This window comes from Anoplopoma fimbria, chromosome 17 (assembly GCF_027596085.1).
Source record: "Anoplopoma fimbria isolate UVic2021 breed Golden Eagle Sablefish chromosome 17, Afim_UVic_2022, whole genome shotgun sequence".
Lineage (NCBI taxonomy): Eukaryota > Metazoa > Chordata > Actinopteri > Perciformes > Anoplopomatidae > Anoplopoma > Anoplopoma fimbria.
In genome coordinates, this window is record NC_072465.1 from 23,749,355 (window position 1) to 23,775,275 (window position 25,921).

The following is a 25,921-nucleotide window of genomic DNA, read 5'->3' on the forward strand; positions in this document are numbered from 1 at the left end:
TTGAAACATGAGGATGGAGCTAAGTACAACCGAACGCAGAATAAGACATTTTTAAGGGACCAACATTTTTTACAATTAACTTTAATGAATTGAAAACCCACTGTTGATGAAAAGGCAGACAGCGTCGTGGTAGCAACCTGTCAATCACAAGGTAGCCCCGCCCTAAAGCATACCCTGCTTCACTGTTTATTTAACTCTAAATGGGACCATCATTTACTAAATGAACATCATGCTGTATTGAAGAAGACTTGAAATGAACAACTTAGATTTAGAAAGAATGCAAGATTGAGACTGCAATGGCTTCAGTTTTCAAATACCTCCTCAGATACACATATCTATATATATATTTATATTCCGGATTTTCCCATATTGCAGAATAATGTGCCATAGAGAGAGTTTAATTTCAAAATAATTAAATGTAATTAGTCACAGTTTTAGTTGAGAGTCACATGGTTAAAATATATTCCAGAGGAATATAATTATGGTGATTTTCCAGTTTTGTAATAGTCCTGGTCAGAAGATTTGGTGTATTTTCTCAAAGTATCAACTGTTAGCTACATTAGAACAAAAATACTGGACTTAAAAATGTATATTTGTTAAAGGACACCTTAAACCTTCACATAAACCAACACAATCCAAAAATGCTAAGTCAAATATAACTGGGCTTCTTTTTAGATTCCCTATCCTTAAGATTCGTATAAGAATCTAAAGTACTACGTGACCTGAATGACTGAGAATCTCCACAGACACACTTCCCACTGTGTAATCTCTATGTAAACATTAAGTAGATTTACCTTAAGTCTCATACTGACAGGTTTTTTTTTTTTTCTTCCAAAAAAGCCTAGAAATCCACCATAATTCAAAACAAACTTTACTGAATAATGCAGTGAATAACAAAAACCCTGAGAAACCTATTGACAGTGTCCCAGCGGGAAACCTTTGGACCCGCGGAGCAGAACAGGAGCGACACTCGCTTCACTCCTGAGCGGCTCTCCGCTGCAGCTCCTTCAGAAACACTAATAATGTGAGGAGGACATCAAAGGCTCGCGGCTCTTTGAAGTGGAGGAGCCCTGCATCTCCGTGTCTGACCCACTGTGCCTCATTCAGGAGAATGAACAGGAGTTTGTGACATAAAAGATCCATCACCGGCTCTCTAAGCAGACTGAATTCGTTTAGCTGTCAAGCACTTAAGGTATTCAGCCGGCGTGGGATAAAAATGTGAGATAGTCTCAGGTAAACAGGCACTTGGATGGGAAAATTGGAAGGTGGCCACAGATAAAATGGGTCTTGGTTGTTGGTATTTACACAGGAATATCCAACAAGATACTAAGATATACAGATAGACGGATCGTGGTTGAAAAAACAGGCCCCCGGGACATTTATGGGCAGCGGGCCTTTGTTCGAAGCTTTCACCCACCAAACTCTTCCAGTAAGGAACGGCAGAATACAAATTGCGGTTTCTGGAAGTTAAAAACTATTAATTATCTCCACAGGAAATGACGTTATGCTTACATTATATATGCATAGGGACAAAAACTATGGTATGTTATCCTGCGGAGAGTTTACTCCGACATTTTTGGAGAAGCACCAATTTGTCTAACAATCCTAAACTGAGGTCTGTTGTTGCACGGTGACGGTACCATGGTGACACTTATTGAACATCTTACATAATAGCAGTGCTACAGTAGTTTCAGCTACCGTAACAAACTACCTCATCTCAGTTTCTCCTTCAGACACACCTCGCGCCTCAGTCAATGACTTTGGATGTTTTTAGTGCTAACAAAACAATCCGAAACAATCTTTTGCCTTCCTCGCATCTTTAACATAAAAAGTTGCTGAAGAAATAACAACGATTTTATGATTGCTTTCGACTGATTTGCCAAGTTCAAGATGAACATTTTCTGAAGCATTGTATTGCAGCTCTGTTGTTTTAATTGGCGCTCTTCTCTGCGTGATCGCAAAGAGTGTCAATCTGTGTAGAGCTAGTCTTAACTTTTTTTCAGCTCTCCAATGAGCATTAACCAATCATTTGTTGTCATTCTAAAAAAAATGCAATTAGCCAGTTCCTATTACATCAACGAGTGCCTGAGCAACACTTCAACGGCAACTCGACAACAACGTTGCTAGCCAGGCTTCAACATTTTGCTTTTCTTTTTCTTAAAGGTGAAAAAAATATGTTAATTGTCGTAAACATAGAGGTACATTCCTGAATGTTGGCCTCTGCATTCAAACCATCCTAAACATTAGGAGCAGTAAGCTTCTGTAAAGAACACGCAGAGAAAATGTAGGGTTCAGTATCTTCTCAGGGACACTCCAGCATGCAGTAGTGGCCAAAGCCGCCCCATAGCATAAGACTGAGAAATGTGTAAAACGCTTCCAACCACAGAAACTAATTATTCTAGTTAATTAATTGGCCGAAGGAACCCACATCTCACCATTCAATTACACAATACATTTAAGCCCGGTTGCTTGACTGGATTGACTGACTGGGCAACAGCCCAAACAAACAAACAAACAACTGACCTCAGTGATGCGTGGGTTGGTGCACTTGACATTCCTGGCAGAAAGGTCCAGCCAGCGGCTAGCGTAGGGGGAGATGGGAGGACAGTGCTGCTTCATGGTGCATCGGCCTTCACCGCTGCACCACCCACACTGGAACTTCCTCTCCGCCCGCAGACACATGCCACAGCTGTCCCGCTGGGCGCTGCATTTGTAGAGGTGCACTGTGGGACAACGCAGAAAGATATCTGGTTAGTTCAATAACAAGTAATTTTGCGTGTCAATATTGATGTTTTTTGAAGAATATCGCTGCTATAAATTGTTTACAAACCAAATGTCAGCCATAGAATATGCTGTAAAAGCGCCAGCAGGGAGTCTTGTGTCAATTCGATTTAGTCAAACTGATTCACACATTCTTAAACAGCAGGTATTTACAGTCAACTCTAAATATAACCACGGAGAGTGAACTTGAGAATTCAATTAAATTCATAAAAAGCATGTTTGTTTAAATTCCTTCTTCCAAGTATTAAGGAAAAACGATGGTGAGGTAATCCAATAAACCTTTACTTTGAAGTCTGACGCCTACATCCTCTCTCCTGTAAGTAGCCTGTATTTATGCCCATATAAAATAACTTGCCTGCGTAATGACAAGGCCTGTTAAAATTCATGGCCATCACTGTGTGTCTATCCTTGGCGATGGGGATGCATTTAATGCGCAACTCACAATGAAAACTGACAAACACATTTTCTCGTATGATGATGGAGAGGAGACCAGGAGCGGGGGCGAGAGCCAAACTGAGCAAATATGAAGATTCACCCTTCACCCCTCCGGGCACGCAAGTGATTGGGTGCTTTCTGATAAGGCTCCCCGCTATTGTGAACTTTCTCTCAAGGCCCCTTGGGTGCCTTGAAGTGGTCTCTATGACCCATCTATCCCCCGTGGATTGAGTGCTTTACACTTCTCTGGCCTGGCAGTGATGGATGGCAGAGGCACCTTTAATCTTCTCGGGATTGTCGATGATGAAATTGCCGTTCCATACGATGGAGAGGTCCACTGCCAGGTCACTGATCTTCACACCCTCGTACAAGTACTGAAAAGCAGAGACAGAGAGTGAGGGAGTGTTCCGTAAGTGGATCCAGAGAGAGAGAGGGAGAGAGGGAGAGAGGGAGACAGAGGATGGAGTGAAAAAAGAAACAAAGTCAGAGTGGAGGAAAATGAGAGAATGAAAGGGCAGAAGAGGGACGAGGCTTTTAACCATCTGTCATTTCTGCCATGGTTGTCTGCTTCTCTCTCCTCTTTGACATGTCGGGACGCAAACCCTGGCTGGGGTGGCCAATCATCCACATCAGAAGGAATATGGCCTTTTCATTCACTGTCACAGAGCGGCAAAGGTACGCTTTGCATCGAAATTTAGCCCGTGATTTGCATTGTGCAACAAAAATCTCCCGCATTCATCCCAAAGCTGTGACCTTGTGTCAGACAATGTAATGTGCAGTTTACGAGACAAGGTCTTATTGAATTCAGGGTTTTTCATCTTTTTCACTTTAGCCTTACAATTTGTTTCAACCTTTCCTTCACTGTCAGTCTCCTTTCTCTCAAAACACCTTTCGTCATCACTCTCACTTTCCCTCTCCGCTGCTTTCTCCTCAGTATGCTCAACTCATCAGGCGGTTTGCACTGATGTTCCCCGTGTACCTTGCCTACACAGCATCCAAGCTGTCTGCCTCATTTGACAGCTGCGAGTCTCCCACTGGGAGTGTTTGAGGTCATACCGAGCTGTTCTGGCACTGCACGCTGGTGCTGTTGAAGCGCAGCGCCGTGACACGGTGGATGACACCCTGCACGTGCACCACGCACTCGTAGCCCCGCTGGCCCGACTGCGGCTGGGGGAGGTTTCGGGCCCTCAGCGTGATGGGTCGAACCTCGCCGGCCGGGAGGAGAATTTCCCCAGAGTGAAGGAGCTGAGGGCAGTCCTGTGAAAAACAGCATACAAACGCACATTATGGGGATGTTCACAGAAAGAGAAAATGCATTCTTTCATGTTATCCCTGCTGTTAGGCCTTATTATTAGCTATGAATAAAACATAAATAGTATTTTAATAACTTGTTTCTACTTCTGAGATTATACGAGTTATCCTTCCACAGTATCTGAGTATCTATTTTTAGTGTATCTTCCTCTTAATGCATGTAATCTGTATTTATACATGTGAATGTATTACATGAACATGAAGGACTGCAGGGATTAATGGGGCAAACAAATCGCTAATCCGAATATAATTTGCATTCCTACGCTACATGTAACATGATCTTTCTACTATGGTAAAAAAAAATAAAAAAAATAGATATTTATTTATCTTTAGTAATAATGATGCTATTTTCCCTATTAGCCCATTCAGTAATGTTTAGCCAGTCCAGCAGTAAGGCTCTGGGGATACAATATCAGTCAGTCAGTCTTCCAATTTGGTCCAGACTTAAATATCTCAGCAACTAAAGAATGGATTGCCATGACATTTGGTATTAATATTAATGGTTCCCAGAGGATGAATCCTAACGACTTTGGTCATCTGCTGACCTTTCATCCCGAACCAACAGCAGGTCAAAGTTTTCACTTGTCGAGTAAAAATATCTCAAAATCTACAGGTTGGATAGGCATTTACAAACATTATCATAGTTCCTAGACGATGAATCCCAATGTTTTTGGTGAGCCCCGCACTTTTCCTCTAGCGCCACAATAAGGTTGAATTCTAGTTTTTAATAAAATGTTGCAACTGTCTGACACATTGCCATACAATTTGGTTTAGACATTCCTCTCGGGAAAACTTGTAATAACTTTATTGCCCTGACTTTTCTAGCGCCATCATCTGGTCAAAATGTAAGTTTATTGTGGTTGTTGTTGTCAGCATGTTAGCATTTAGCTCAAAGCACCATTGTGCTTTAAAAACAGCTGCCATCGTGGCTGTAGACTGTTGGTCTTCTTGATTCTTTAATGGACTTACATTTTTTTAAATTTAGATCACGGATTGTGCTTTTAAGGTAAAAGTGTCACAAAGGCACAGAAAAATGGTGATCTTAAAAGCTAGACATTAATCAGTAAATGAAACTGTGCCTCTCTTTATGTTAGTGGTATTGTACAGTACCTCTGAGGCGTTGACTCTGCCCTCCTGGAAAGAACAGCTGCTGGGGTCGTGGGTGCACAGGTTGCGGTATTTACACCAGTGGCAGCGAAAAGTGCTGTTTACACAGGACAGACACCTGCAGGACCAAAGTAAGGCATTACTACAGGACATGCAGGGTTTTAATAAAGCCTGTATATAGAGTTGCTCTGCATTTACATAAATACAAAAAAGATAAATCCCTTTTTATTCCTTACTCATCACCAACATCTTCATCTCCTGGGTGAAGAGGATTGAAAAGAGGAGACTGATGAAGGACTCCAGCTTCCAGCGCAATTAATCATGTCAGTGTGTCTCACTGAAAGATCAGATGTCCCTATTTTGCATGCAGACAGCAACGAATGGTGGTCTTTTTGTCAGGGATGACAATAAATGACCTTAGGTATGAAGTCTTGGCAGGAGAGTCACTTAAAGCACTCTTAAGCAATTTAAAGTTAAAAAGTGTTGTACGAAAAGTTGTATAGGGCCAGGAGTGTCCTTGTACTGAGTTATTCATTTCATTAATCATTGAGGGATTTTTTTTTTCAGACCCTTGCTTTATATTTCAATTTTATGACTGCAATGAAAAACAGAACATTTCACCCGTCCAACTCTGGGTTGTACAGAAAATCTGGAATGAAAAGTGACAACTGAATATTTGATGGGTACAATCGTGCCACGTCTTTGGCTCGGATCCGGTGAGCGGCAGCCAGCGGTCAGTTGTGGATTAAAGTTGTGCTGAACCCTGTCCGACTGGATTTAATCACATTTCATTCAGCAAACCGGGGGGGCCGATTGTGATACAACTTTGTGTGGAGGACTGAGAGGAGGAGGTGATGCGAGAACAGAGATGGGTGGTGCACAGCTTTTGATATACCAAACAGAGCAATTGGAGAGCTGAAAATTGAACATGTCCTTTTTTCCTGTGGGGGGTAACACATGCTTTTGCTGTGTATAATAGAGGTGTGCCACTGTGCAGAAAACAGATCTGTGCACTATCAAAGTCTTGTTCTCCTGAAATTGGTCATGCAATAAGATGAAACCATGGAGAAACTATAAAACAGCTAGCAGCACTCCGATACTGCGGCTCATAGCAAGCTACAAATGCCAATAAATGTAGTGCAGCACCATTAAATTTTGATATTAATTAGCTGCCCAAGGCCAGTATGGACATAAAACTGTGTGTGTGTGTGTGTGTGTGTGTGTGTGTGTGTGTGTGTGTGTGTGTGTGTGTGCGTGCGTGCGTGCGTGCGTGCGTGCGTGTGAGAAAGAAATTTGGGGGTTGGGTATTAATAGAACTGGACTGGCAGGGAGCTGCAAACACTGGATAATTAATTATGGAGGTTGATGCGATGCTGAGGTGGTGGTGGTAGCAGGGGGAGGTGGAGGAAGAGGTGCTGGGTGAAGAGTGTGTTTGGTTTGAAATATTAATCACAGGAGTTCACAGGGTCACGCTGCAGCTAATGGAGGCCGTATTGGCGTGGTGGGGATGTGATGAGCCTCCGACTGTTTCTCTCTAATGGCTTAATACGGTTGTATCAAGGCGTTCATGTCGAAGTCAAAGAGCATTTTGGCTAGGTGGCGGGTGTGTCCACTGTGGGCTAATTTCATGAGTACACCATCAATCATGTGTTCCCTCCCGGAGTGAACTTATTGTATATCCCCGTATACAGCTTTTGTGCGCTCGTGGTTGAGCATAATTCACGACCTACTCTAAGGTTAGTGAAGTGTTCATGAGAGGCCTCAAAAAAATAAAGGAATTATTACTTTCCATCTCAACTACCCCTGTCCAAGAATGTGGACAAAAACGTAATGAAATAATCATGATGAAGGTTTTTTGAGCTAACTAATTCAACATTTGGCCTTTCCGAAGGTTTGTTAAGCTGTGGAAACACGTAAAGTTGCTGATTTGCAGACACCTTTAAAAGCTGACAAATGCTGCTAATTGGTGTTCATCCTAATAAGATCCACCTTTTGTAGCAGTGCTTGTAATTGTTATTCAGCTATACGGCTTACATTAGCATAATGGCCCAAAGTCAAAGCAGCCTCCCTGCACAAGTTGAGATTTTTTTATTGGCAAGACAAAACAGATGAGTATTTAAATGAAGTCGTCTTTAATTTACATTACTTCATCCATCCTCAAGGCATCAGAGCAAGTCTATCATATCTAAAATGTCTCAAACACGAACAATTCTCTGGTTGGGCCACTCGGGACAAAGTCAGGTCGGTAAGGGGTGTTTGGGTCGGCTGCTTATCTACTCAGGGTCCTCTGGGACTTCTGTCTGTTTTCTTTTAAGAGCAACTGTCGGAAAAACTGTAGTTATTTGTATTTAAAGCTGTAAGCAATAAGCCACACAAACTGCCAGTTTAAGCAAAGCAAGAAAACAGACCAAGGCAAATGCATCATGTTGATTTGAATGGAACCTGACAGATAAATTGAACTCCGAGGTAATCTAACAGCCCAATCTTAAGTAGAGCGGTGAGCATCAGCACATCATTGCCCTAAATCAAGTAGTGCTTCTCCATCTATTGAACAAATCAAAGATGGAGGGAGGGGGTGGAGGGGTGGCAGCTGGACTCACGTCTGATGGGTGCTGCAGTTGTAGAACTTCACCTCCGTGCTGGCAACCATCTGACCCGTCTCCTTCGAGTTCAGCCGGAGTTCTACACCGGCCCAGTCTGAGAGAGAGAGAGAGAGAAAGAGTAGAGAACATAATGAGTGAAAGGATGGAGACAGGGGAATTAAAATGATGCAAGAGAGGCAGAGAGAGAGAGAGAGAGAGAGAGAGAGACGAAAGGGAAGGGTGGTGAAAGAACGAAAACAATGAGCGAAAAGAGGAGGTCAAAATGAAAAAAGAAACGTTAATACTTTTATCACACTTCTGTAAAGAGCCACCTGGTGACTGCGTCTCCGCGAGGGCATATTGCTGTTGTCGTGAGAAAACCTTCAGTCATAAACTTCAATTGAAGGATTACTGTATATGCTCTGAGGAAATCCTACTGCTCCTTGGTACTTATGAAGCTCCTTGGATAAACAGAAAAAGCAAGGTGGTCCATCTGAAAAGAAAGCTGTTTTTTGTGTGTGTGTGTGTGTGTGTGTGTGTGTGTGTGTGTGTGTGTGTGTGTGTGTGTGTGTGTGTGTTGTGTGGAATATTGATATTTTAATTTTTCTTCACCTGACATTGGCGTCACCATTAATCAGTTTTTTTTTGTTTTTTTGACACAAGAGGTGTCTGAGCTCACCTTGTCCTTCTGGTATCTGAGGGACTTCCTTCCCGGCCGGCGACAGACACATAACCCTGTTTCCATTGACGTGACCGTCTGCTTGGGCCTGCTGTCCGAATGAACAGGTGATTCCAGCAGAAAGGTCCGGAACATTATTCACCTCCAGCAGAAGCTTAAAAGAATACAAGAGGGCAAAGATTTTAATGGACGGCACTTGAGACTGGCCCGGTGAATTCGAACATGCCTGTGAGAGTGCTAACAGGGCTGGTTTCAGCCTGTAATAATAGGGTGGCTAGTAGGAATAATTGGCAGGAAACTTGTGCGCTACGTAGACCAGAGGCTTAAGTGGAATAATTGCACAAATTTTGAGTCCACTATGTATTATAATTCTCACAATACATTTGCAAAGTGTTACAAAATGCCACCAGCCCGGGGTAAACAGAATTTTGTTTCCTCTGGCTCTGTCCAAAGATAACAAAATCTGCACTTCTTAGACTCACTAATTAACACCTTAAATCTTGGTCTATATATTTGAACAAGGGATGAACTGAAAAAACGACTAAATTGACGAAAGTTACTGCTACTGGCCAAGAAAAAGTCAAGCATACAACCATAATCCATTGCTTTACACTTCTGTTTCTGTGCGAACTGAAAAAAAAACAACGCTATAAGATGTTGATTAGTGAGGTTAAGAGGTGCTAAAAGGCAGGGTTTGTTGTGTTTGGACGGAGCCAGGGTAGCTGGCCTAATTGGCTGTTGGCTCCAGCAGCATATATAACACACTGATACGAGAGTGGTATTAATCACCTAATTCTCGGCAAGAAAGCAAATAAGTGTACTTCCAAAAATGTCAAACTATTCCCTTAAAATAATCCTCAGCTCTTACTGTACTTCACTCCTCTGTGCTCTTGGCTACTGTCCAAAAACAGTCGAATTAAGCTTTTGGGTAATGCAATCAACCTTTTGGCAGATGACATCGTAAACAACTCTCACCTCCTCCCCCAGCATTTGTCTCTCTTCCAACAGTACATGTATTTAAACCAAAATAAATATATTAGCCATCCTAGAGGGAGAACCACCATTCTCTCTCGTTCTCTCTCTCTTTGCCTCTCACAAATCTAATCTTCTCCACCAGGCTTATACTTACTGTACATGTGGCTGCTGTACAAGGCTACTCTCAGTGATTGCTCATAAACATTGTGAGTGGAGTGACAGAGCGGTGATTCGTGGAATGATAAGCGGACTCACAGGGACACTATGTGCTGATACAGCAATGCTGTCCGGGTGAGCGATAACCTTCACGCAGCGGTCAATGTCGGTGGCGAAACGGAAGGCCTCATCCGCCCTCAGACACCGATCCCTCCTCGAGCACCTGTGGAGAAAGAGGGACTCATTATTAAATATGTATAAATACAGTGCAGCCAGTTTAGAGACCAATTATGGCCAGCAAAGGCTCCGATTTTTGGCCATGCTGGCTCTATATTGAATTGGTCCGGCAGTCCACCACTATGTCGACGACTACCGGATGTATTGCCAAGAAAGTTTCACATTTCTGGCTTTTAATAAATGTCTCAACAACTATTGGATTATTTTTCATGAAATTGGGTTCAGTCTCTGGGTACATTTTAATAATTTAGTGACTTTTCATCCAGTACCATCATCAATTCCAAATAAAAATATTTTCCACTCTAATTCCCATCAGCCTCAGCTGTAATTTGTGCTAATTAGCAGATGTTAGCACGCTGATGCTAAACTAAGATGGTAAACATGGTAAACTCTACACAGTTATAGTTACTGTGTGGAACTTTTACTTTTTAACTGATTATTGTGAAGGAATTGCCCTTATTGTATGTTAAACTTCCCTCTTGTAGGTTAAAGGTAACTGTCTGTAGGTCAGGTCAACTGTCTGTGTCTCTTAGCCAGTCTCACTCTATGTGCCTGATAGGGCCAAGGTTAGCTAGAAACCTTGTGTATTCGGTTTAGACTCAACAGGCTGGCACCTGGTTGGAGACGCTGGATAGAGAGACTGTACAGAGGCTATGTTGTTGCTAGCACAGCAACTAACCCTATTTGGATATAGCGGAACTTAGCTGGTCTGGTGAAAGTTAAATACTGTGCACCATCTTCAGAATTGGGTAGCAGTACGCTGAGATTCACACGTGGTGTTTCCCTATTCTCTTCGATCGAGAAACAATCAATGTCACTGCTTAAGACATCCGGGTCTGCCGAAACTTCTTCTGTCTCGAAGGAACTAGCTCTAAGATTTCCATCACAGTTATGAAACCATCTTAATGTTTACTGGTGCCCGATATGACCTAATAAGTAAACAAGACCTTCATATAGAAGATTGTCTATTTCTATATAGTTATTCTTAAAGATTTGTATCGGTTTCAACAAGTCAGATTCCCCACAAATTCAGACAACCTCATGCAGGTTCACCAGTAACTCTTCATGATCAGACTCTAGCTGGGTTTAAAGGGGTCGACCGGCCCACGGTAGACCGAACAAGATCCGGCTTTACTGGAGCCTTCGACCCACATTGGAAACCCAAGCACCTCCTCCTCCGGCCCAGGAGCAGAGCTACGACTCACTACCAGGCAGTATTGCTGGGCCTGCTGGAGGGACGGGAGGCATGAGAGAACCAGAACTGCACTGCGCAGACTGTCAGACCCCTGCTGGAGTAAAATTTGAAGTTTTCCAAAGGGATTCTGGTTCTTGCAAACATGTAGGCTTTTATCCACAGGGGCTGGCATTAAAGTTCCTCATAGAAGCTTGAAGCATCAGCTTGTTAGCATGCACTTGACCACAATATAGTTTTTGATGATTGATCATTTCCTCCAAACGACTGGTATTCAGATCAGATGCTTGGTCAGATCATTCCCTTTACATTTTTACTGTGCCTTTCTGCAGAGCACATTATACCGAGTGCAACAGTTGAATAAGCTTCAGCTCCTAAATCCCAACAGGCAATTAAAAGTAAGAAGTGAAAGGGTTGGCACCATGGTGCGACCTTAGAATAATCTTGTAAGAGAGAAGTAGCAGGCTACATTTAAAGTTACAGCAAGGGATAGAAGGGATTTCTAAAACTTTGATTAATTTGTCCAGTTTTAGAAACAGGGATTTGTTGTTGAGAAAGTTTTTAATGTGGTTGTATTGATGCTGATTTCTTTGAAAGAGGCATTGTCGGAGTTAGGTCTCTGCAGGCCCGGATAGTAACAGGCATTAAAAAGAACAAGAATCTCTCAGCCGTAGAGTTAAATCGCAATGGAAAGCTCAGAGAGTATTTTGGCTGAACACCATCATCTCTTTCTTTTAACTGTGTAACGCGCACAGCGAGGGGAGATAGTACTTAATGCACTCTCAGATGCCGCTGAGGGGGTGGCTCCTCCTGAGAGAGCTCAAAGAGCGCCGAGGCCTCGGCTGTAATTACAACACAATATAAAGGCGGAATGGAAACGCGGTGACAGCTGTTGCCGGCTCGGCTCCTTCAGGCGGACCGGAGCCACAGGAGTATAGACGGTCACCTTCTGACCGCTCATCAACTGAAGTGCCTCCAAAAAAAAAAAATGGACACCTTTCATCTCAGACTGTCTTTCATTGCCTTTTATTTTGCCTCCTTTATTCGCAGCGTTTTGTCTGATGGAGCCATTTGTTCCCTTTTTCCGTCAGACTGTGCGCCTGTTCAGCTACGCCCTCCCCCCAACAAACACACTCTGTCAGATGGGTGCTCTGGTGCACCCTGCCAAGGGTGGGAAAGTGAGATCCTGAAAGAGGTCTACATGAAGCTCTGTGAGAGTCATTCAGAGGCTGTAAAAAGACCCCAATAAGGATTTGTTGGACAGAAAAAATAAAGTAGCCTCATTCCGCAATGTGAGGGATCATGATTCACTTTGGGTTACTTGAGGGAACAGCAGCCTATCTATTCACTGATAAGTGTAAGGCATTAATTCAAATAAACAGCGTAATGGGACTTGCAGACAAAGTCAGCACTCCGGGGGTGAAAAGGAAAAACTACTGTTTAATGAGGTAATTTGGATTAAGACAAAACACAATTTCTTTTCCTCTCACTTCAACGGCAATTTGATAACACTCAGAGCCGCAATTTAAATATTGCTGATCATCATCAAGATACTGCCCGCTGAAATGCAGACGTCATGTGATGAGACGGGGGTAAATCCCCGGCTGAGGTCAGCGCCGAAGACCGCCGCTGTTTTAGAAACACAGCGTTTTAATCTCCCGAATCCCCTTTGCTCCATATCGAGGTATTATGCAAGCTAACCTGGGGGTCAGATAATTAAGATGGAAGGGATAAGCTTGCTCCGTCACTTCCAAAATGTTCCCCGGGTGTGTAGAGGTGCAGTTTGTACACCCGCTGAGACTGACAGGCTAATCCCTCCCTCCGCCATTAACACCAGCCGTCCTCCAGCCCCGACACACAATCAAAGCTGCAGTTTCTGCTGTCCTGAATAGCTCTATTTTAGTGGGATCAACTGTCCAACAACCGCTTCCTGGTTTACCGTTTGTCCCGCCAGCTGTTGAAGAACGGTGAACTCCAGGGAGCATAATATCTCTGTTATATTAAACTGCACAAATCACATGACCACGTGCTTACACTTATTTATAGCTTTCTACAAGCTGTTTGGTAAAAATTAATGTTGTGGTTTTAATCCCTCGGCTGTGTTGTGTATACTGTATGTGAGCATCATGGGAGAAGATGGAGGAGACAGACTCACATGTTGTACAGGACACACCAGCCACAGTGGGGGTCACCAGAGCTCAGACACTCGGCACATGTACCGTACTGCTCACAGGCCTCCACGGGAACCTGAGCCACCTAAACCAGAAGAATGACAGGGTATTTAAAACAGACAGAAAAAAAGTATGAAAATTTGCACATTTCTGAAGAATGACAGGGTATTTAAAACAGACAGAAAAAAAGTATAAAAAATTGCACATTTCAGAAGAATGACAGGGTATTTAAAACAGACAGAAAAAAAGTATAAGAAATTGCACATTTCAACCAAGTGTTTAGGCATCCGTAATTGTATGGTCAAGATTCCAGTGGCAACCAAATTGAATTTACTGCACACACAAAAAATGAAACCCAACTGTGGTTATTTTGTTTGTGTACATTGATCCAAATCATATCAGCTTTTTTGCATTTTCACCTTCATTGTATAGTCGACAGTGGAGGTGTAACACGACTCCTTTACAGCTGAAGGCGAATATGAAACCTTAGAATAAAGCAGATATCTGGAAGTACAAATCATAACACAAGGGCTGCAGGAGAGAAACTAAACCTCAAACCACAGAGATTCAGTTAGAAGCTACAAAAGTATAGAGAGCTAAACACACAGGAGGTGGGCTTGCCTCCCAAGGCAACGCTAGGGGAAACACTTGGGCAGTTCTAGTGCCTCCACACGGCCCTCAACATGGCAATGTCTGAGCCAGTGGCTTGCAGCTAACGGAGCTAACAAGGGCAACAGTGCTGACAGAGCTAACAGTGTCGACCTGAGGGGGAAACATATGCTTAGGTGCTACTCTTCAGCAACGATGCTGGTGGTCCATAAGGCATTATAATCTGTAATCGTCATATTTTAAGCGGTGGCTGTAAGCTAGTCAACTCTTAGTGACACATAAATGCGAAATACTCGCATCCGAATATCATAGGTTTAGGGCTTTTATTGTGAAAGGTTACAATAGCAGGCTTTGTCTTTATCAAGGTTGAAAGGAGTAACAGAGTTTGTCGTCTTGGTTTTGGACTACAGAGCCTCCTTGTTGTTGTTTTATAACCTTTTGTAAATAGAGGAGCAACTCAGTCGTTCCACACAACGGGATTGGTTGATGCCCAAAAGCTCAGAAAAATCAAAATTCGTACCAGGAAAATAAAGATATGAGATTCACATTCGGTTGTAAAGTACTCATGACAAAATCTACAGTTTAAAAAAGATATATTGACTTGCAGATTAATCTGACGAAAAGAAGATGGTGTGTAAAGTCCTTGTGTGACAAAAGGCAACAAAATAAAACAGGCGCCATGGAATGGAAACAAGGTCAACGAAGGCATGCAAAGACAACACTCTGATGAAATAATAAGCAGTTGTGATGAGGAGAGACCAGAGCCCATTTCATCATGTTGTCCATTTTGCAACATATGGAAGCCTCATCACTGCTCACACTGTAGAATGTTTCTCAGAGGAAAACAACTTTTTTTATACTTCTTCCTGCTGACAAAAAAAATTGCAACATGCAGCATTGTGGTTTTTGCCAACAGATATTTTGTTCTTCAGATTTCAGAAAGCACATGAAATGACACCACAGCTATTTTAGAAGCATTCTTATTTAACTTTTCTTTGAACCGTTCCATAAAGGATGCTCTTGCACCACTAAAGCACGACAGTTTGTGGACCTCTGCTATAGTAAATACTGGTTCAACATGATCATTTTAATTTCTTTCAATGGAATCGTAACGTGATGAAATCATAAACAGAAGTATTATAAGACACAATTAGGTCTTATATGACAAAAACTAGGACATACTAATTCAAATTTCACTGGAAATATGATCAAACTCAGTTGAATCAAACTGCAAACATAGTCTGTGTTTACCTGGAAATATCTATTTATTTTTTCTCTATAATTTCACTTATTTTATGTTCATTTTGCACTAAAGCTCTAAATGAAATGACCAAATTTGAAAAATAACTAAGTCACACAAGAGTTAACAAAAATTATCTTTACCATGCAGTTATTTCATATAATAAATTCATATTTATTTATTAAACTTCCAGAAAAAAATGCGATATTGTGATATATATATATAATTATTGTTATATGAAATCCAGTCCCAGTCCACATTATAAATTCATGCTGCTATTTTTCACACACAGGTGAACAAACAAGCAAAAAGACGTAGTCAGACGGACCTCAATGTGTGGATGTATGGCAGAGCATGAGCTCTCCATGACGTCCAGCACCAGCACCAGCCCTGCACTCATCTGCAGCTTGTGCCCGCTTGGATTATACTTTGTTAATATTCAAGGTCTGGACGTATGGTGCAAGCAATTTCCTGATGTAAGTAATCACAAATGAAGAGTGGATTATGGATTAGAGTGTCTCCGGTGCTCCTGATAGCATAAGTGGGTGCTCTCTCAGGTCTGTGTTGGCAAAATGGATTATCTGCTGCTCCCTATGAAATAACTTTCTCTTTTTTTCACGCAGTCTAGAACCTATTCGGTGCATTCCATTAGCAAAATGATTTTGCAGCACGGGAGGGGCTGAGGTTCTAAATCCATACGTGACGCAGTGGGAATAATCCATGAATTGTTGTGGACTCGAGCTCGTCAAAACTAACAAAGTTGGTCTGTTGCCGTTAGTCAGCGTGACCTTTACAAGGGGAGAGCTATGGATCTTCTGCTTTCCGCTGCCCCGCTAAGAATCAAATGTGAAGCCCTCGCTGCACATGAGAGTTGATGTTTAGTGGAACTGACCCGAGCAGGAACGCACTGTGTTGAATCCAAATAAGATCAAAAGACATGACCTTAGGTTTTATGTTCACAAAGTCTAAAAAGCAAAGCATGCATGGTTAAAAAATCATAAAATTGGGGTTAATTTGTGAAGATGATCTTGCACACAGAGCTTATTTTATGTAAAAAATTATTGGAAAAATCCCATTGTCTTTTTGTTGAGGGAAGCACGTTTTCTAACTAATTGGCACTCTAAAATTCGAACTTTTAATTTGTAATTAAACACTAAACATGACAAACTATGGCCTGAAAAATAAAGGTTGAATTATATCCTCTCTGACCAAAATCACATTTACATTTGTATTAATGCAAACTACTAAAATTACAGCCTTTAAGCAGCCGTTAATGAAAACCATTTTACAAAAGCTCTGGACCTTTTTTAATAATTACATTAGAATAGAGCGTTGATGGATATATTTGGACAAAGGAGAAACTAATAGTTAATCTGGTAAATCTTCAAGTTAATCATTGTTTAACTTTGTTTGGATCTCTAATGGTTCAACTTAAAATATCAATTGTTCTAGTGGATGCTCATTTATCTAAGAATAAGACTTTTTTTCAGAGAGAACAAAGAACAAATGTTGAATTAGAGACTGCACTAAGCTACAGAAACAACAGCAGCTAGCGTGGAGGTGACGTCAGGACTCGGGCTCTTTATTCAATTTAAAAGTTAGTGCAGGTTTTCCTTTTAGTATGTCCAGCTCATTGACAGTCACCATATAATAAATGTTATAAATGTAATGATACGTAAGAGTTGATCTACATATTTCAGGTTGACTTTTCTGGTTGTACCTACATTTAAAGACACAGTTTTTTCATTGAAAGTTCATATTGTGGAGAAGAGTTTCCCTTTCTTAGTGTGATCAATATACAATGTGCTTTTATCATCTTTTTACAATAGTGGATTACTGAATTAAGCCTTCATTCTCAGTTTATGTTCAATGTACTGTAGATTCCTCATACATCATTCATGATCAGTAGTATTTCTCATCAAGTTTTATTTGTCTTGTCTACTCTGAGAAACTGATTATATAAAGCAAACAAAGAAAACCATTGGAAACCCTTCTGCCCTTTTGAATGTTTGTCGGCATTGTATCCTGAGGGTCAGATGATCACGTCTACTTTTCCAGTTCTGGGAATTACGAAATTCTCATATTTTCACAACATCTGGGATGCCCTCACACTAATGCTCGATCTCATCATCTTATCAGCTCGCTATCGCTTTAACATTTTCATCCGGATTTACAGGAACTTTACGAACCCTGTCAGATGAGCATGCAGGCTTTTAGACCTCTGCACTACTGTCATCCTATATCCTCCATCTGGCTCTGAAAAATCCACAACCATCACTTGATACTTATGGTCAGGGGGTTGGATGGCATATACAGGATTACGTGTTTTTCAGAAAACGGAAAGAAAAGTTTTGTTTTTTCATCATTGGTAAAGCGACAGTAACTTCACTTCATTACAGACCACATTTAACTTTCTCCAAGACTGTACAGCAGACACAAATTTGTGTGAAGCTGTTTTTATCTATTTTATCTATTTTTAATAACCATTAAACTATCAGAATCAAATAACACCTGAACAACATCTGCTGGGAGTTCATCAAAACTAGTAAGCAGTTGAATTGATAAGTTGAAATAGTGACACATGGAAAACATATTTAAAACTACAGTTATTCTTCTCAACTACTATGATACTTTGCCTCTTGGTAACCTGTCTGCTTCTGGACCAGAGTGATTTTTTCTCAATGAAAAACATTGTCTCCTGAAGTTTATGACAAACTGCCAAAAAACGAGATGCAGCAGTGAAACTTGGTGCCAGGCTACCTTGTCATGGCTGCCAGTGATGGGGACATAAAAACAAATGTGCATTGGGAAAGCACCTGTTGTTAAAGCTGTTTTATATTTTGAGATAGTCAATCAAATTAAGTAAATCCGTTTCATTACTTCATATTCATGTAATACATACATACACAAATGTCAATTAGATCATAATCTGCATGAGAAATAATGTACGAAGAATCCATTATAACAATCAGCCTCTTATAGTAATCAATTTTATCTGGACAGACATGATCACTATAAAATATTTTCACTGTATATTGTAAACTTAACTGAACCAAATTAATCATATAACATCAAGTTAAAAATCTGGAATTTTTGGAACACGGATGGAGTTGGTAGATGGTGAGCTTGTCTGATCTGAGCTATGGGGGTATGTCAGAAAAAAAAAGAAAGGTTAGGAACTACTGCTGTAGAGTACACTCACATTCAGGTGAGAGAGAAGACAGACAGGCAGACAGACAGACAGACAGACAGACAGACAGACAGACAGACAGACAGACAGACAGACAGACAGACAGACAGACAGACAGACAGACAGACACAGGTGGAGGGAAACAAAGAAGTGGAGGGGTGCATTCATTTTAACGTTTTACAGAGTGGCACTTTGGGAGATTGCCCTGGAAAAACCCTGCAGCGGTTTCCCCTCTCCTCAAAGGTTTAAAGCCTTCACCGTCATTTCACAGACAGACAGAATGACATTCAGTGAGGAGTTTGTGTGTTTGGATACCGAGCATTTCTATTCTTAGAAATGATCAAACTAAAGGCACGCGCTGAGGAAGAAAGATTAACTGCTGTGAAGAGTTATTTTCTTTCTTTCATATCAATAATGGATCCCAAATGATGCTTTTGCGGACGCGCATACATCCACACACACACACACACATATGCACACACTGATTCCCTATTTTCTCTCCTCACTCTTCATCATCATGCTAACCCTGCGTGTTTCACTCGGCAGGAGACAGAGAGGCTCATTGTTATTCCACGAGGGTCGGCTGATCTCAGCCAAATCTGTCTGTGCCTCGCTCCCTCATTCCACATCATTCCTGTATTGTTTGGCTCCCAGGAATCAGGAAATCTCTCATCCCTGGGATCTACTAGGAATGTGGGAAATCTGTGCGTGAAGCCCTCCCTCTGGGGGATTCCTCACCCGAAGCAAAGATGGAGAGGGAGACAGAGAGAGGATGGCCTCGCTCTGGAGGGGCTACAAAGCCAAAGATGTTCTAATATTGAGAGAAAACTGGTAGTTGCTCAGTTATTATGTGTCAACTGCAGGCAGAGTGAAGAGAGTAGGCTATCTCCTTGAAGGAAGCATGTGTCTCTCCTTGAAAGACCTGAGCTCATCTATAAGTGATGCTCTGTCTCTTCCAGTCTATCACACAGAAGGAGGAGCTGCCATGATTTGTTTTAGAAGACGGCAACCCCAACACAATACTGTCTCTACTCTCTCCCGCTTGTTTTCTTTAACTTGAATGCTTTTGTAGTTTTTTTCAGAGTGTTTTTTAAGATCCCAGAAAAGAGTTTTGGTGCCACTTTGGAAAAAATAAAACTGTCACAACCGCAATCTCCCAGATGCCCTTTGCCCGTCTGTCCTGTGACTCCGGCTCGATACATTCCAGCAGTCAGAAGACAACTCAGAGCAGTGATAGGGGCTTTTTTTTTTTTTTTTTTTTTTTTGGGCCGCACTGACACCTAATCCCATTTCACAGTGCCATGCAGCTGCGCCAGAATAATCACTTGATGGGAGTTGAAAGTGATTACCACTGTTCACTCTTATCTGCAGTGACTGCAGAGAATATCGTCCAACAACAACAACAACAACTGCTCGCCTCTGTGATGCCGGGCCAAGTGAGGAGCAGACCAGAAGGGGGTTGGAGGTGGAGGGGAGTATACAGCCACACAGAAAAAAATAAAAAATAAAGCCGCTAATGGTTTTTTATAGGATGTGTGTGTGTGTGTCATGTACAAAAGATGCATGCACTGTAAGGCGATTCGCATGGATAAGTAATTAGAGCAGCGGCCCGTCCTCTTTAACACACAGGCTGCACGTTTAACAATCCCCTCAGCTTGCGAGTGTTTGGAAGTTGCCACATTGGATTTTTTTTTTTTTTTTTTTTTTTTTGGGGGGGGGTTAATCATCTGGTAGGATTCCAAATAAATAGCATTCATTTATCATTTAACATGAATTAATGTTTTTTGATTTAACACTGTTTTACTGCTATTTCCCCAGCTGCACAGAATAATAAGGCTGAACTGAAATGCTGGTATCAGTGCAGATAAAAAGCCAAACGTTTCTTTTTGCAATTAAACTGAATCCAATCAACTCATAAAACAGGAGTTTTCTGGCTAAAAAAACCTGTTTAATACTATATTGTTGTTTTTTTGTACAATTTTCACCCGCAAATGGCAAAAAAAAAGCTCTTTTTCATTTGAAGGAAAACTACTAAAGCTGCATTTTCTCGCTCAAGGACGTGTCAGCATGGCGAACGGTCGCTGTCACAGAGGCCACGATCTCGCGGGCTTCCAGCTGAAGGACGGTCTCGCTACTCGCTGCATCACCCTGCGCCGCTGAGCGTTTTCCCCCTGTGACAGCAGTAGTAGCAGCAGCAAAATGAGGGCGTTTCCTCACCTGATTGTCTGACATGACATAGAGAGAGTTCCTGTCCAGGGAGAAGGCCATGTCTCGGAGGATGGGCCTGCTATCCTTCATCACGGTCACTGTCTCGTACAGCACTCCTCCCTCCAGAGGACCGTCCACTCTGATCTGCAGGGACACAGACAGATACAGAGAGGAGACAGTTAATGCTTAGCTGTTGGACACAGTGATTCGATGGTAACTGTACCTTTGTAGAGTGAGTTGCATATGTGAGAACATTTTCTTTAATCATCAGCTTTAAAAGAAATTAGTTAAAAAGCCAATTTCAGTTTTACCTTATGTTGTTTGGTTCGTCTTTTTGCTTCAAAATGGTTATAAAACTTATAAGAACCAAGCCTTTCTTCACTTTGGGGGATTGTTGCAATGCCTAACATTTCAAAAATGTCTATTAACATGAATCAATCCTTTTCTATGGAGTCACAACATGTTTGTTCTCTAACAAATAGACGTTTCTCAATCAGTTGTAAACTCTGCTCTTGCAATCAGTTAGAACATTAGCTCATTTACAGAGGAGCTGTTTATGTGAAATGGAGAAGAGAAGAGAAGTGCTTTTAAGTAAATCACCGAAAATGTGCAAATTCTTCCTGAAAGCAACACTTCACAGACTGATAGTGAGCGCTATAGTGCAGTCTGTTCATTATTCATTCATGTCACCTGGACATGGAGAGTGCATTGTAAAGTTTAGACTGAGAAGAGTACACAGAAAACATCTGCTGCTGCTCATTCAGTTGTCCACCCCCGAGGTTACAGCCATGACGCAGTGAGAGTTTTCTAAACATGCTCACTGAGCTCAGCCTTAATTTGACTTTGGAATGACTTTGAGGCAGAAATCTTTTGGGGCTTATTAAATACAAGCATAAAGAACAGATGCCCACTGGTGAAGGTTTTTTTTTCGATTCTTTTCTCCCACCTCTGCCTACAAACGAGAAGTGCCGTTGCAGTGAAGCAAACAAAATAAGCAGAGCTGTCTTTGTCATAAGTGGCTCGCTGATGTTGGAGCTGTCCAAAGGCAGCTGTGTGAGGCTGTGAAACTGTTTGTAAAGATGTGAAGTGGTGAGTAAGCTGGAAACCCCTTTATTACTGCTGATTAAAGAAAACTACCAGTTAGTCACTACATACGGAAAGGGTTTATAATTTTCATCTGCCTACTACAAATACAAACCTCCTTGTTTGTCTGGTTTAAATTGCATAACCATCGCCAAATGTTTTTGCACCACAAAGAGACAAACCAGAGCTCCTTAAATGTTTTATTTCACAGAGAAAAAACCTTAATTTGCGCTCATAAATCCCATCTTTCACCATTGGTGCAGGAATGATGTGAATTGCATCACACAGTAACGGTGACTTGACACTTGAAATATAAGTCAGAAATGTGAAATGAGAGAAAAAAGTAGGAAAAGCGAGGGGTAAAAAAAATAAAAAAATCCTCATTAGCTATTCAAACCCAGGTTGAAGCCCTATTTAAATTCCGGGGAGATTGGATCATTAACCATGTGATGCAATTACAGTAAACCTGAATTAATTTCTCAATCCTAATAATTGAAATAAACGCAAGATAATGAGGAATTGGAGCGGAGAATTGTGGTTGTGTTGCGAAACGTCTGCAGCGCCATTATGCCTGTCTTTGGCGGTCTCTCGACACGTGGACTCAGGCGACCTCGCCACCCAAATCAGATTTGACTGCACAAGATTTTTGAACGCGTGCCAGCTCCAGCTTCGCGCACATGGTGGCAGAGCCCCGGCAGTCTCTCAATGGGGACAGTCAATCAATACGAACTGATTACATGATTGGATCCCCTGGGAACCAAAAACTTCATCAATCAATCACGCCTCCACCTTCCAGGCAGCTGTGCCTCTCCAACCGTCAGCTCCGCCAGCCAAGAATGAAAAAAGGAGAAAATATGTGCAATCCCCTGTTTGTGTGTGTGTGTGTGTTAGTTTACGTGGGAGGAAGGGTAGATACTGGCGGGGAAAGGGGGGTTACTGGGAGGGTGGGGCGTCATCCTCTGCATACAAAAACACCAAAGTAATGAGCACAATAGTGACACGATATCGTCTGTTGATTCCAGATCACAAGAGGATACCGTGTGTGTCTCACCGGTTATTACCTCGACAACGCGCTCAATCCTTCCCTTTGAACAGTTATTTCATAGACACATTTATCTCCTTTCTCTCGCTCATGGTCTGGTTTTTTTTTTTCTCTTGCCCTCTCTTCTCTTACTCCTACACTTCCACCTCATCCTCATCCCCCTCTCCCTTACACCACTATCCCACGCACTAATGGAGCCAGTTTACATTATTGTTTTCTCATTTCATAAATAGCATAGATAGAAACCAGAGCATGTAAGCGTTAAAAAAGACAACAGTAAAAAACATTAGTCTAGAAAAGCAAAGATACCGAGCCATGTGTGCTTTGAGTTGAGGATGACAAGGGTGACTGAGGACCAGGATGAGCTCAGACAGACGCTGACCCGTCGTGACTGATCCGTGGTGTTTGATTTCAGCGGATTTTAAAAGTGTTTTCTTATCATTTAAAACAGGGCTGACCAGGCAGAAGCCCTCTGGGAGTACAACAGGTCCTCAATCTCTCCATAAGCCCCACAGCTCTCTAATGAGAGTAAGGCGGGTTTAATTGGTTTTATAATGAGCCTGCTTGTAGGAAAAGGCACACACAGTTACACGCACGCGCTCATCTACGCACACAGGCGTGCAAACAAAGACGCACACATACACTCGCATACAAACACGCCGTGTGCGCACTCTCATTAAATTTGCAGCTGTAAATTCTGTCACTTGTTGGATCAATACACCATCTCATGGATTATTGCGTATCAGGAACACACATCCCAAATGCGTAAATCTATGGAGTGCAAAATTAGGCCACGTTTTTCCTTGAAGAATCCATGAATAAAAACACGATAAATCCTATTTATGAAGACAGTGAGACAAAGATGTCACTCATGCCGCTCCTTCACCCGCAGATCATTCGCTGATCGGGGATCAGATTGACGCCACAAAAGCTCAGTGCGCCTTCTGGATGATCCTGGTGTGTAGAAATCAGCTGCCATGAGTATTTATTTCCACAGAGCGCTTTCATGGTTTATACTTTAGCATCTAGCTAGAAAGCTTCTTGGTTATTGTACCACAAAAAAGCAATCTGATCCGCTTGAGATACAGGAAGTGGTTAAGTGTAAATGGGGTCTCATTTAAGTAGTTCGGACATTGCTTTAAAATCGGTACGAACAACCACATATTTACCAAAAACCTCAGTAAACCTCCGTTTAAAAATCAGGCAGATTCCCCTTGTGTGGTCCGAGTGATGTAACAGAAGAACTGGACTGATTTGCCATTAATACCACATGTTCCTATGACCTCAGCGAGCTCCTTCATTTCATTTTTCTCTTCCCAGCGTCTCAACAGCTGACGAGGATATATATTTAACCATGAATAATATTTAAGCCAATAACAGCAATATCCTTCCTGCTGCTGAAATTCCCTCGCAGAACCTGCGGTGGATATAAACAACCCGGTTTTAGTATGGCTTCCACAAACAGATATGCAACATGAGCCCATGTGCTCTGAACGAGAAAAAAACAGCCTCCCTTTTTTTCTGGGGCCGGGTTTGCATCATAAATGCTCGGCCGAACTCTCATCCTGTGAGAGCCAAAGAAAACACAAAAAAAAACAACAGCATTCTTCTTAGATGTCACTCTGCTTAACTCAGGTTGGCTCTGTTGTAAAGCTGCCATGAGCAATACACTCTCCTGTGAGTATTAACATGTGGGCTTGATTTTTGGGATCCATGTCAGACGATGGTTTTATGCGTGCTGAGAGGAAGTATACATGTAATTGTCTCTGAATCCCTGCTTTTCCGCTGCAGATTGGGAAACCTTGTAAAGCAGATGATTGCTGTGTTTATGTCGTAATGGCTGTCCAATCTATAAAAAAGTGTGTCCGTATGTTGCCAGTCAGTCTAAGCTAAACATATGGATGATGACCCAGGAGGCAAGGGGGTTCTCTGTTAAACCGATCATTCCCAATCTGCCACTCTGACATGGTTTCATTTGTCCCTGCAGGCCGGTCAGTCCGACTCGAACCAAACACGAAGATGTTGGTTCATTTATTCTACAAACGAACTTGTCTTCTTGGTTTTTATGTGACATTTAGCTGGAAATCCGTGATTCATCCTGCATGCAAACATCTGATTCCATGTTAAGTATTGTTTTTCATATAAAACCACCAAAAGTAAATAAGTCCCAATTTGGCAGGAAACCCCAGATGAATCCCCTCCAAAACAGTGGAAAAAGGGGGAACAGAGTGAAAGTGCACGCAAGACTAGATCTAAAGTAGATGTACACAGACTGTGGGACAGATTTTGGCACGGGTTTGACTCAATATTGTGACACGGGGGCCATGCAGCGACATAAGGGCCCGGACAACTGGCCGCCTTTTAAGGTTGAGTGGCCGTGCATATGGTGCGATCGAGGATGACAGCCGAGGAGAGCGCGGCATCGATTAGCCCGCATAGCCATCACAGCTCTGTGAATGCTAATGAGACGGAGCTGAGGGGTAGAGCTGAGCTGCTGTGGCGGCGGGTAATGAAAAAAAACAAACCCGAGAGCGTTCATGGGAGAGGAGGGGTCACTGAGGTGGAGATGTGTATTACGGGGCCAGACTAATCATTCAGCCATCACATTAACTACAGTCACAAAGAGAAGAGTATTGATCCAGAGCCAGTAGAAAGCACTGTTATGTTGGCAAGTGTCCATTCCTAAACGCGATTACCAACTGGGTCGGAAGGAGAGGTCATGCCGTGTGAGTGTGTGTGTCTCTGTTTTTGGAGTGGTTATTGTTGAAAGTCTTCCAGTTCCAGCAGCAAGTATTTGTAGTTTCACCTCAACCTTCAGCTGCAATGGTGGGCTTCCAAGTCTTCATCCCACAGTTTTCTACAACTCAACCACAGTCTCCTCTCAGTCTCTGCATGTCCACGTCTTTTCTCTCTCTCCTTGAGG

At 42.1% G+C, this 25,921-nt stretch overlaps 1 protein-coding gene across 1 annotated transcript in view; it reads right to left on the reverse strand.

Moving 5' to 3' along the window:
• LOC129105430 (plexin-A2-like) overlaps positions 1-25,921 on the reverse strand; it is a 62,840-nt gene that overhangs the window by 24,177 nt on the left and 12,742 nt on the right. Inside the window, exons 3-11 of the mRNA XM_054616450.1 lie at positions 20,883-21,017; positions 13,611-13,711; positions 10,126-10,249; positions 8,896-9,049; positions 8,235-8,331; positions 5,638-5,752; positions 4,273-4,473; positions 3,494-3,590; positions 2,524-2,723 (exon numbers count right to left, since the gene is read on the reverse strand). Of these exons, the coding sequence (XP_054472425.1) occupies positions 2,524-2,723; positions 3,494-3,590; positions 4,273-4,473; positions 5,638-5,752; positions 8,235-8,331; positions 8,896-9,049; positions 10,126-10,249; positions 13,611-13,711; positions 20,883-21,017 (1,224 nt within the window). The remainder of the gene's footprint in view (positions 1-2,523; positions 2,724-3,493; positions 3,591-4,272; positions 4,474-5,637; positions 5,753-8,234; positions 8,332-8,895; positions 9,050-10,125; positions 10,250-13,610; positions 13,712-20,882; positions 21,018-25,921) is intronic.